The sequence below is a fragment of the Indicator indicator genome, chromosome 16, assembly GCF_027791375.1.
Source record: "Indicator indicator isolate 239-I01 chromosome 16, UM_Iind_1.1, whole genome shotgun sequence".
Classification (NCBI taxonomy): Eukaryota; Metazoa; Chordata; class Aves; order Piciformes; family Indicatoridae; genus Indicator; species Indicator indicator.
Window position 1 is genome coordinate 4,412,525 of NC_072025.1, and position 12,084 is coordinate 4,424,608.

A 12,084-nucleotide genomic window follows, 5' to 3' on the forward strand; every position below is an offset into this window, starting at 1 on the left:
TACTTGATCAGCACATAAAAATTATTATAGGTGAGAAAAGTTTCTAAGAAAGAGAAAACACCTGCCCATGGTGGTTTTGTAGGCTCAGTATCAGTAGAAGGGTTGTTCCTGCTATGGGATGGCTTTGGCCAAGCACATTCCTCTGTCCTTGACATTGGTGTTCTCCCCTTCCAGAGGTCTTGCTGTAAAGGCCTGGTGAAAGACTAACTGCTCATTTGAGACACAGAGGTGTGTGTTTATAAGATGAGCTGGACAGAGCATTAAGCATACCTGTGATGGTATTTTCTTATAAAGGAACTCAAAAGTCAGACATGTTGAGACATATTTTTGTGCCAGTGGGGATAAGGAGCAGAGAGTAGGAGTAGGACCCTGTGGAGAGGGTCCCACATTTGTGGCTATGTGGAAGGATTGAGTGCAGGAGGGCTGGGCAATGTCCTGGGCTGGCTGAAACACTTGGATTGTGTGAGCTTGCCGTGCTTGGGCACAAAATATTTCAACAGCAGAGATCTCTTCTACCATCACTTCTGAGGTGGGCTTTTGTCCCATCCCTCCTTGCTGCTGCCTGTCCAGTGCTGGGCTGTGGGTCCTGCCCATCAGCTCAGAGAGCCCCACTGAGCTGTAAGCAGGTTGCAGTTGCTTTAACGTTATTGGATTTTGACAGATTAGGAGCCGAATCCTTTCGTGTGTTGGGGAAGCTTCCAAAATGAAGCTCTTTTAATTTATCTGAGTCAGCTATCCCCAGGGTGATTGAAGGAGTAAGCTAAGGATGACCCGTCACAGAGGGGACCATCATAGCAGCAATAAAAAAAATTCCTGCCCTTGGCTAAAATCCTTAGTCATGAGGCTGTATTAGCTGGATTCCATATGTTTTAATTAGGAATTATGTATTTTAAGGGAACCAAAATCCGATTCTAGTGGAGACGTGATTACATATTTGTAATGTTTCTTGTTGCATTTGGCTTATGTAGAAATACCAACAGAGACACCTGCTTTTGTTTGCAACTATATTTTAAAAAGCCTGAGTAATGTGCATTATTGATTTCCTTCTTTCTTTTTTTTTCTTTCCTCCCCCTCCCAATAGAGTGAAAAAATGTAATTCCCTTTCCAATGCAGAAACTGGGTCAGCAGATCCTAATGAAATAATCCTGGATAACAATGTACCATACAAGGATCTGCTTCCACTAATTAATGACCAATTTTTCTTTCAAAATACAAAGTCTTGTCCTCTGCCTGCAGTATATGGTGGCTCAACCTGCAGTGGCACTGGTTTGTGGCATATTTACCATTTTTGTCATTGTCATGTACTAGGTGGGAAAGTAGAGAAAAGCTTTTTGTCCAGTTCAGCTAATATGGATCATGCTGGTATAACCCCTACCTGATAACAGTTATAAGCTCCTAAAACACTGGCCATAAATGATAAAGACTTCCTTTGTGCTTCAGAGCGTAATCTGCATCAAGCCAGTTTCAATAAGGATTATGTGCATCTGAAGTGTTGCTGAGGTTTTGAATGAAAATTATAAACAGAATACATAATAAAAAGCCTGTCATGTATCTGGATTGGCAACACCATACCTTGAAATCTAACATAAAGGGTAGCAATGTCACTCTGCTTGTGACAATATGATGTGTGCTATTAAGCCAGATACATAGTGAAAGGATCAATTTATTCTGAGCCATGAGGCAATTTTGATAGTAGCTCACTTTTGGTTTGGTCTGAGGAATTACAAAACAAACTCAGATGAGATTGATTTGTTTGGGTTTGTGCTTCTGGGCTTTTCAGTATATACATGTTGCTTCTTTTTATGAAAGATTTTATCCCTATGAGATGTACATTTTTGGTTTTGGGGCTTGAAATAGGATTATGAAATCACGTACCACCCTTTAATGAATAAAACACCTTAATTAAAAAGACATAATAGTGATACTGAGGATACCCATGATGTTCTTATTTTGTATCTTTATTTTGATTTTGTTGTTCCTTTTGTCAGATTTCCTAGGATGCATATAGGGATTTCTATACTGTATAGAACTTCTCATCTTTAAAGAGTTATGCTGCACATTAACTACCTCTCCAACTGTCAGTGAAGAGCTGCTTCAATTATTCATCCTCTTCTCAAACTCATCTCAGGGTCCTGTATAGCAAAACTATTCCTCCCCTCATCTTTGTGAAAGCAATTTTTTTTTCACCTTGTCATTTGTTCAGTTCTGGAGATGCACAGGCAGCCCCCAACATTTATTCTGTTTTCCTTGGTTTTGGGGGACTGGCTAAAGGGTGGAGGATCCAGTACAGATGCTTCTCTTCCCTTATAGAAGTATTTGGGATTTGAAACTAAATAAATTGTCCACTTGCATTGCTGTATCTGGTTAGCTTTGCTGTAAAGCAGTAGTACTTTTTGGCATCTGATGTGAAAATGATGTGGCAGAATAAATTTTAGAGGTGATCCTGTGCCAAGGCTGTGGCAATGCCTTTTTGAGAGAGCCTTTTTGATCAGCTCGCATTTGCTCTTCTCTGGGGTGCCTCAGAAATGCAGAACAAATCACAGACATGCTGCAGATCACTGCTTACTCTTGGAAGAACAATTCAATGGCCATAACTGTTCAGGGTTTGTTTGGGTTTCGTTTATTGCCCTCTAAACCACTTCAAGATGGAAAGGAAGAAACTGCATACATGGTTCGCTATCTGGTGGTTTCCAGGGTGGGAAGTCAGTTGGGAACATCGAGTGTGGAGGTTCCTGCAAGCTTCTCCAGGATACCAGGTTTTCAGAGAACTGCAGCACAGGATTTAGCAGTGAATTTGCCTGAGTCATTTTGCTTCGTTGATTTTTAAATCCTTCTCCTCGCTACCTGGAAAAAAATCCAGAGGTGTGGAAGAAAATCAATGAGTCCCAGCCCAGCTCCTGCGGCACCCTAGTGCTGTGGGAGGGGCAGACACAAAATGTCTTGCCTTGTTTCTGAGAAATCAGAATAATAAATAGTAATTGCAAAGACCTATAAATTCTTCAGAGGAAATGAGCTATTCTCCAATGCTGTTGCAGGCCCAAGTGCAGGGGTGTGTGTGAGGCAACTGTTCTGGCAAGGACTGTCCTGGGCTCGTGTTACCGGACTGGTCTTTGAAGCTCTCAGACTGTTTGGACAACTGGCATGTCATGACATTTGGGAAACACTGTGACATCTGGCCTCTCTGGTGCACGACATGCTCCGTCCCTGTGTTAATCTCCTTTGCTCTTGCTGTCTAACGCCACGGGGCGGATCCGGTAACTCACGGGCATGCCCAGGCCTAGGGCATGTCCCACGGGTCGGGGCTGTGAGTTTGTGCGTGACGGCTGCGGCCTCTCAGGCTTCTGCAGGCTCCACAGCCGTAAACAGAGAGCTTTGCATTTTCTTTGCAGGGCACGTTATTGGCTTGGGACGGTGTATGGTGTGGAGCATAGGCATTTGCACGTCTAACTCCACTTCCCGCTGTTTTTTTCTCTTTAAAGGGCTTGAACTCTGTGGAAACAGTGCAAGGAGGCAGAAGGGAAAAGGAGGCAGAAGGCGGCTGGTGTTGGCGGCGGGTCAGTCTGGGCGGGGAGGCAGGCGTCCATCGGGATGGGCTGGTGCCCGTTTCTCCTCGAGGTGCTCCGCTGGAGCGGTACGCGCACTCTCACAGCCACGGCAGTTTTGCTGTGCGGCCAGGTGGCAGCGCACAGGTGGGCGGTGGGAAGTCCTACCGCGCGGTCTCTGCCCCACCAGTACCAGGATTGGCTGTTGACAGATCCCAGGTCTCCGCTGCCCGCAAAACGAACGGTCCCGCCGCGCGCTCCCCGCTCCTGCGCAAGCCATCCCAACCACCGCCGCGCGCACTCCTCAGCTGCTGCCCATTGGCTCACCGCTCTCGGCCAATGAGGCGGCGGGGTGGGGCGCGTCTCTCGCGAGAGCGGCGCGAGGCTGGGGTGGTGGAACCATGTTGCGTGCGGTCGCGGCGCAGCGCCTGCGGCGGGCGGTGAGTGCGAGCGGGGGGCGGCCAGCAGGGCGGGAAGCGCGCGCCCCCTCTCCCCGCAGGCGGGGGCTTCCCCACGGCGCCCGTCCCGGAGTGCTGAGAGATCGATTGCCTCTCCTCTGTCGCGGCCGTCTGGGCCCCATGCCCAGTGGGGCAGAGGTGACGTGCGGCTGAGCTCCGCCGTGGGCCCCCTCGGCAGCGGTGGCCGAGGGGCGAGCAGCAGCAGTTGGCCAGGGCCGAACTTCTCTGCAAGGCTCCGCTTCTCTCCCACACCGTGGTTGTTAAAGTTTCTGAGTGCGCTCCAGGTCTTTTCTGTGGGCAAAGCTGATGTGAAACACTTGTTGCTTTTCCCTACTGACTTTCATATTGCTCATCTGGGAGGTGTACTTGTCTTTTGGAGGTCGTTTGCTGCTTGACGTGTCCCTGGACATGTTACCAAATTTAACAAGTAGGTGAACTCAAGGTTAGTTGGAGTAGATGATTCATAAAGTGTCCCTCAATGTCTCTGTTCGATCTCGTAGCATGCAGTAAAAGACACTCCCTCAGCTAGAACTGTCTGTAAATAGTCCTTCTAAAAGTCTGACAAACTATTTTTTTCAGTTCTCCCAGGCTCTGATAGGTCCCACAGTTCTGTACACCTCAAAAAATAGGAATTACATATATATTAAACAGGTTTAGATACTAAGAATGGCTTAAAATGGGAGCACAGGCAGACAGGCATATGTGAATTAGTTTTTAAGTGTTGTAATCATGTACATCTTTCACTTGGATGTAGGCTTTGCAGAGCAAAGGTCTCAATGATCTGTGGAGCTCCTAGAGCTTATGGTACTGATATGTAAATAATACTTTACTCTCGTGATTACTGCACAATTTCGTGTCCTGGAAACTTGAGGTGAGCTCCTTCTTTTCAGCCATCCATGTCTAGACTCATAAATATGTAAAATAAAGCGAATAAAACACTGTATACATCTTCAGTGAGTGGGCAGCAGTGTAGTTTGTAAGAGAAAGCAAAGCAAACTTCAGTTTAGCCCTGATAATGCTCATGCAGTTCAAGAGTGAATAAAGTCTAGTTGCATAACTTAGAGGTGGAAAACTGAGAACAGGCACACAAAGAATTTTTGCAGAAATGAGAATAGGCCAGTTCACTGGTCCATGGATGATCAAATAATAACTAGCTTAAATTGCGAGAAAGCTATTTAAGATCGCTACAAAGACTTTTGTATGGTAGATTTTAAGAAAGCCTTTCTACTTGAAAGGCTGGTAAATTTTTGGAATAGGTTGCCTAGGGGTCTTATGAATAATTTAGAGTTTATCCTAAAGGATATTCATGAAGGATAAACAGTGGTGTTTCCAGTCCTATATGAATCTCTTGGTCTCTCTCGCTTGTACCCCCATGTTCCCTTAAACCCAGCAACAGAGTGAAGGACAGTGGCTCTGTTTCTTAAGAAAATGGTTTGTTTTGTGTAACATTTCAACAGTCTGCTGTTGTTTTAAAGATTGAGATAGCAAAAAAGTTTGGTTTGTTTCTGTAATACGTATTTGGGAGGCAAGAGATGCTTTAGAATGGGCATGTTCTTATGAAGCTGTTGGAAGGTCTTCCAATGAAAGTGGTGTTAAGTGGTCTTTTTCACTTGGTAGTGTAGTATTTACGTTCGCTTTTGAATAAAGTAAAATGTCAGTAGCTTCATTTTCATTGATACTGAGCAGGTACTCTTATTTTGTCTTTACAGTGTTGTGGGGGTCCCAGTTTTTGCAGGTGTTGTGTCTTTGAGCTCCTGTTAATTTGTTCAGAGCTTTCAGTTTCCTGCTGTTTCTGGAAATGAGGCATTTTATTTCAGTTGTCTGTATCTCATGATACATGTCTGGGTTGTTGGTTTGTTTTTGGGTTTATGTTTGGTTTTTAGCCTGAGAGTAATTCAGATAAATAGGCTAATAACTTGCAACACACCTTACTTGGAAAGTGCTGGACTGTCTTTGCAGTGTTAGGGAATACTTTGTGTACATCCTTCAGTTGTCATTGATAGGCTCTGAGTAGTAACTTCTAAAATGTACTAATTCAGTGCACTTTCAGTTGTGTTGTCTGCATTTCAAAATGGTGGTGTTGCTTTGAATTTTTGTATGGTTTGCATGGGATGTCTCTGGAAAAGTTTATTCAGTATTATGATTCTAGTTCAGTTTCTTTGTAATTTTAAGTCTTTATTTTTATTCCAAAAACCTTTTGCTAAGTGTTTTCTTTACTTCTTTTGCTGTTCTTTCTGCAGTTAGAGCTTCCTTTCAGTTCAAGTGCCCTTGGTGTTATTTTTCTAGTTAATGTTTCCTGGAGTTAAGCTGTCTCTTAGACCTCTTCTGCAGCCAGATGTATACAGGGGTTCTAAGAGAAGTGTCACAGTATCACAGTATATCAGAGGCTGGAAGGGACCTCAAGAGATCATCGGGTCCAACCCCCCTGCCAAAGCAGGATCACTTAGGGTAGTCTGCACAAGAATGCATCCAGGTGGGTTTTGAAAGTCTCCAGAGAAGGAGACTCCACAACCCCCCTAAGCAGCCTGTTCCAGTGCTCTGTCATCCCCACTGTAAAGAAGTTTCTCCTCAAGTTGAGGTGAAATCTTCTATGTTCAAGTTTGAACCCATTGTTCCTTGTCTTATCACTGTGAACCACCAAAAAGAGCCTGGCCCCTCTCCACTTGGGTATGTTAGTGGTAGAGCTCCCTTCTCGCCCTGAGATTCCTAAATATTTTTTCTTTTGTAATTTCTTTATTTTGGTTGGTGCAGGTTTGTTTCTTCTGTTGTGTAGAAATATACCCCAATGCCTGGCTCCTGGAGTTAATTCCTGTGAGTTTTGCCCAGGGATAGGAGGTCTCTTTGAGATAATATCATTTCTGCTACATAATTTTATAATTTTAATTTGCAGCCAATTTGATATTGCAGTTAAGAAAACAACTCTGGAGATACCTTTGTGAGTCCAGTTTTTAGGTACTTGTGAATTTATATTTTGGTTTAATTCCTGAGACCTCCACTGGTTCCTCTGAGGAGGTTGAGAGGCAGTTTCCTGGGTGAAATTTCTAACAGCCTTTTTAGTATACATGCATATTTGGAGCATGGGGCCATATAGAATACACCTGTTGGAGCTGCTCTTGCATTCTTGGGAAGATGTTTTGGCATCCCATCTTTTGTTCCTGTGCCTGCCACATGTTACAGAACCAATTTCCTAATTCCTGCCTTCCAGTGAGTGTCCCTGGAGCAAGCTGCAGGCAGTTAGCTATTGACACCTCACCAGTCTCACCAAGAAGCAAGCAAAGCTTTTACAGTGTTTTCATCTGGGATTCTCCAGCTGTTACTACATATGTTTTCACAGAATCACAAAATTGCCCAGGTTGGAAAAGACCTTTGAGTCCAACCATTAACCTAATACTGACAAGTCCTTGATTAAACCATACCCCCAAGCACTACAACTGCAGGCTTCTTAAATGTTTTCGGAGATGGGGACTCCACCACTGCCCTGTGCAAGTTATTCTAATGCCTGATAACTCTTTCAGTACAATTCTTCCTTATATCAAATCTAAGCTTCACTTGGCACAACTTGAGGACGTTTCCTCTTGTCCTACCCCTTGTTAGTTGGTTGAACAGACTGACCCCCCCACCTCACTACAACTTCCTTTCAGGGCACTGCAGAGAGACAGAAGGTCTCTCCTCAGTCTTCTCTTCTTTAGGTAAAACCACCCTACTTCTGTCAGCTGCTTCTCCTAAGATGTGCTCTTTACTAGCTTTGTTATCCTTCTTTGGACCCACTCTGGTACCTCCATGTCCTCACTGTAGTGAGGGGCCCAAAACTGAGTACACTACTCAAGATGTAGCCTTACCTCTGCTAAGTACAGGAGGAAAATCACTTCCCTAGTCCAACTGGCCACACTATTCCTGATTCAGGGCCAGGATGCTGTTGGCCTTCTTGGCCACCTGAGCCTACTGCAGGCTCATCTTCAGCTGGGCATCAATCAACACCCCCTGGTCTTTCTCTTCTGAGCAGCTTTCTAGCCACTCCTCCTTAAGCCTGTAACACAGCTGGGAGGTGTTGTGGCCAAAGTGCAGAACCTGACATTCGGCCTTATTGAAACTCATGCTGTTGGTCTTGGCTCATTGATCTTGTCTGTCCATATCTCTCTGCAGAGGCTTACTACCCTCAGATCAACATTTCCACCCAGCTTTGTGTCATCTACAAATTTACTACAGGTGCACTCAATCCACTCATCCAGATCATTGGTAAAGATGTTAAACAGGACTGACCCAAAAACTGAGGCCTGGGGAACACCACTGGTTGCCAACTGTATTTAACTCTGTTTACCACCACTCCTTGGGCTCTGCTGTCCAGCCATTTTTTTGCCCAGCAAAGAGAGTATGCCAAGTAGCATTGTAGCATTGAAGCACTGTAGCACGAAAAGTAACAAATCCATATTTAGGAAGAGCTGGGCCTGACTGGGTGCTGTTCAGGTCGCCTGTGTATGTGCTGACAGACTAACATACGTGGTCAATTTACATTGGTGGTTGCTGTGAAAAGCAGGTCACCTGCACAAATGAAATGAATACTTCGGCTCTGTGGATTTGTTTGTGCACATAGGCTGGGTGTATCCAGATTGATAATGTTTGACTGGGACAGTAGTAGTGAGTAGTCTAATTTTGTCTGAAGTCTAGAAATTCAGATATTGTCCTTAAATCTTTCACATTCTGTTTGGAAAACACTGCTGGGTTTCTCAAGTGGGGAGCAAAAAGATGCTTTTGGGGGACTTGGGATGTGGTGGTTCAGACTTAGCAGGGTTGAGTTAATGGCTGGACTTGATGATCTTAGAGGTCTGTTCCAACCTTAATGACTCTATGATACTATGAAAGATTCATCAAATATTTTGGTGCTTCGCAAGTGGCTTAATTGATGCATACTGCACATCTAGGTTAACCTTCCCAACTTTCAGATGTCTGGAAGTCAGAGGCCAGGTTTACTCCACAGTAAATGTGGGGAGGGACGTGGGGTGCAGTTGGAAACTGCATCTGTTTTTCCTTCATAAATGTTTATTTTAGTATAACCTGAATCACTGTCTAGAGTTTGCATCAGAGAGGAGTTGTACATGTTCCTGCTGTAGTGGGAACATAGGTATCTAGCTAGGTGAAATAAATTTCCAGTTCTACTGGTTGCTGGCAGATGCCTTCATGATCTGCTGGCATGCTTGAGAAGCCACTCAGTTGCCTGAGTTTGTCAGAGAATTAACTGTAATTGATTTCTGTGGATAGCCTGATTTTCCCGAGCTTGATTTTCACCAGGAACCCTCTGTGGCCCAAGTCCTGAGTGCTCCTTCCCCTCAAGGCACTGTCTTCAATAATTTGGTTTTTCTTTGTGTCTTATTTTTCAAGCTTTCTATCCTTGCTGTCGGCTGGCTAGGTTTGTACTCAACCTTCCTGTTGTATCTTGTCTTGAAAGTAGTCATTCTGCCCAAGTACAGGTGGAGAAATTATGTCAGTGAAATAATGGGCTGCTCTCACTCAGGGGCAGCTGGGCAAGTTACTTCATCAAAATAACTACCTGTCCTCTTCATTGCCTCTTTGCAGTCTCATTTTTCAGGATCATATATGACTCGATGAATTACCTTTTGGCTTTACTGATGAATCATTATTATAACAAAAAGCCCTATTTGTTCTGAGTTTGTTTATTAAAAAAAAAAAAAAACCAAACTATGTGTATTAGTATGTTAGAATCCAGACTCACATAGGTATCTTATTTGTCATCCAAGATTTTTACCTAAGATCTGGAATTTGTGTTGAAGAGAAGACTGGATGAGGAACTTAGTGCCATGGTCTAGTTGGTTGCTTAGGGCTGGGTGATCGGTTGGACTGGATGATCTTGGAGGTCTCTTCCAGCCTGGTTGATTTTATGATTCTATGAATTTGAGTTTATTTTAAATCTGGTCTTGCCTTTGTGTTCAAAAATGTCATGCATGTAGGCATAAAGTGACCTTCTGGTATGTAGTTTCCACAAACACGAGATGCAATACCTGGTTTTTAGAAGGAATACCTGGTTAATGCTGTAATAGCCAGTCTGCTCAAGCGACATCCATTATTCTTTCTTTTTTTTGGCCACCCCTTCCACCCCCAGTGTTTCTTCATTTATTCTAGAATCATTTGACACAATAATCTAAAGCTTCTCTGGTGGGGCAGTACTTATTTAGGGAAGAGATCATAATATAGTCAGAATTTAACTGTGTTTTTAAAATGCATGTGGCTCCTTTTTGATGTTTGGAAACTTCAGAGTCTTTCAGGAGCATGGTCCAATTTATCCTGCAACGTGACTGTAAATCCTTGGAAAAATGGTCTTTTAGCCACAAAAACGTGGATTTATTCTTCAAACTGTGACTAGAATTTCATAACTTTATTGAAAATTATGTATGAAACATAATAAAAAATATGCTTTTTGATATAGATTGGCAATAAATATTTTGCTACTGGCAATTGGCTTCAAATGATCTTAGAATCTTTCATCATAACAAGCATTAAAGACGAAATGCGGAGCATTTGTACAAGAATCCTTTTGAATCAAAAAGACAAATTAATGATCCTGAGTCTGCAAAAACTTAGTCTCCCTATTTGTGTTTTCATGCTGTGATTAGCTCTTTGCAGTCCTTGGGATTTGCTTTCTCAGTGTGAAGTTTAGTGTCTTCATAGGTTTTGTGTGGTTGTAATCTACACCCAAATTTCAGCCTCTCAGATACTCTGAAGTTTTTTTTTTTTCTAGTTTAATTGGTGGGTGTGAGGGAAGATGGGGTCAGAATATGTTTTAAAAAGTAGTATTTGGCTGTGCAGTCTTTAGTGTTGTATTAGCATTTGTGCCTCGGTCACACGAGTGACCAAGATTTGATTTTCCATGTGCTCCGTATTACATTGATCATAACTCAAATCTTCATTTGGGCTTTATGTAGGATAAAAAAATACTCGAGGGACAATATTCCCATTCAATATGGAGGTTCAACTCTAGTATTAGTCTTGGAGGAGTAACACTTTATCCAGATTGACCTAAAAATCAGAGGAAAAGTCTTCAGAGCTTAGAATATTTTGGTTTGGTTTCATGGCGATTCTTTACCTTTCGCCCCCCACTTCTTTTGTGTTTGTTTTAGAAACTAAAGTCTGTATATGGATGGGTGGATGGAGCATTGGTCAAAATTATTATTTAAGGACCATTCAGTTGTGGTAGACTAAGTGGTCATGTGCCAGATATTTTCAAGGAAAAGAGGAAAATAGGACCCTGCTACTTACCAACAGTTGGGTTAGCGTTCCCAGGCTGTGAGCCCTGTCTGTAATTGTGATATGCTGCTGCATACAGTTTTGTCTTTATACATAACTAATTTAAAAAGCATGTTCTGTAGCTAGATTTGGACTAAAACTTACGGTTGAAAAAAAGAAAAGGATGTAAAAAAGAATCCCAAAGCAAAACACCCCAAAACAAAACCAAACTCCTCCAGCAACCAGACAAACACCCAACAACCCCTTCTTCCCCAACCCAACACAACAACAAGTAAATATTTATTTGCTGTGCTTGGTTTCTTTGTGCCCTAGTCTTGCTGGTCTAATTCTTGCTCTTCAAGGTGCTTAACTGAGTTGATCAGCTGAGTTTGAATGTCATGTATTAAAACATTTTTTTAACATTGTTCAGTATTTTCTAGTGTAGGTTTTAATTTAAACACAGCATGTTATAGATATGCTGAAGTCAAGCATGTTTATATTTTCTTTTTTTTTAAAACCTTGTGTATTCTGTCTACTTAAAAAATACCTAGATTTAGCCTATTTTGTTTGACAGCAGCATTTTACAGTTTGTATAATTGGTAACTTTCTGAAAAGCATTGGATGCTCTTAGGTGTAGGTATTTTACTTAAATGCTAAATATCAAACTCTTCTCTCTCTTTCTTTAAAGGCACCGCTGCTCCAGAGGTTTCAGAGTACGTTAGTCATAGCGGAACACAACAATGAGACACTCACACCCATTACACTAAATACTATCACTGCAGCAAAACGTCTTGGAGGTGAAGTTTCTTGTTTAGTAGCTGGCACCACCTGTGACAAGGTAGGAAATC

The 12,084-nt window shown here is 42.8% G+C and overlaps 1 protein-coding gene across 2 annotated transcripts in view; it reads left to right on the forward strand.

The window, feature by feature from the left end:
• The first annotated feature begins 3,943 nt into the window (after nt 1-3,943).
• The window catches only part of ETFA (electron transfer flavoprotein subunit alpha), a 34,215-nt gene continuing 26,074 nt past the window's right edge, over nt 3,944-12,084 (forward strand). The window contains exons 1-2 of one of the 2 annotated variants that reach the window (XM_054387796.1): nt 3,944-3,982; nt 11,925-12,074. In XM_054387796.1, coding sequence (XP_054243771.1) covers nt 3,944-3,982; nt 11,925-12,074 — 189 coding nt within the window. The remainder of the gene's footprint in view (nt 3,983-11,924; nt 12,075-12,084) is intronic. The other variant, XM_054387797.1, reaches the window with a different exon arrangement.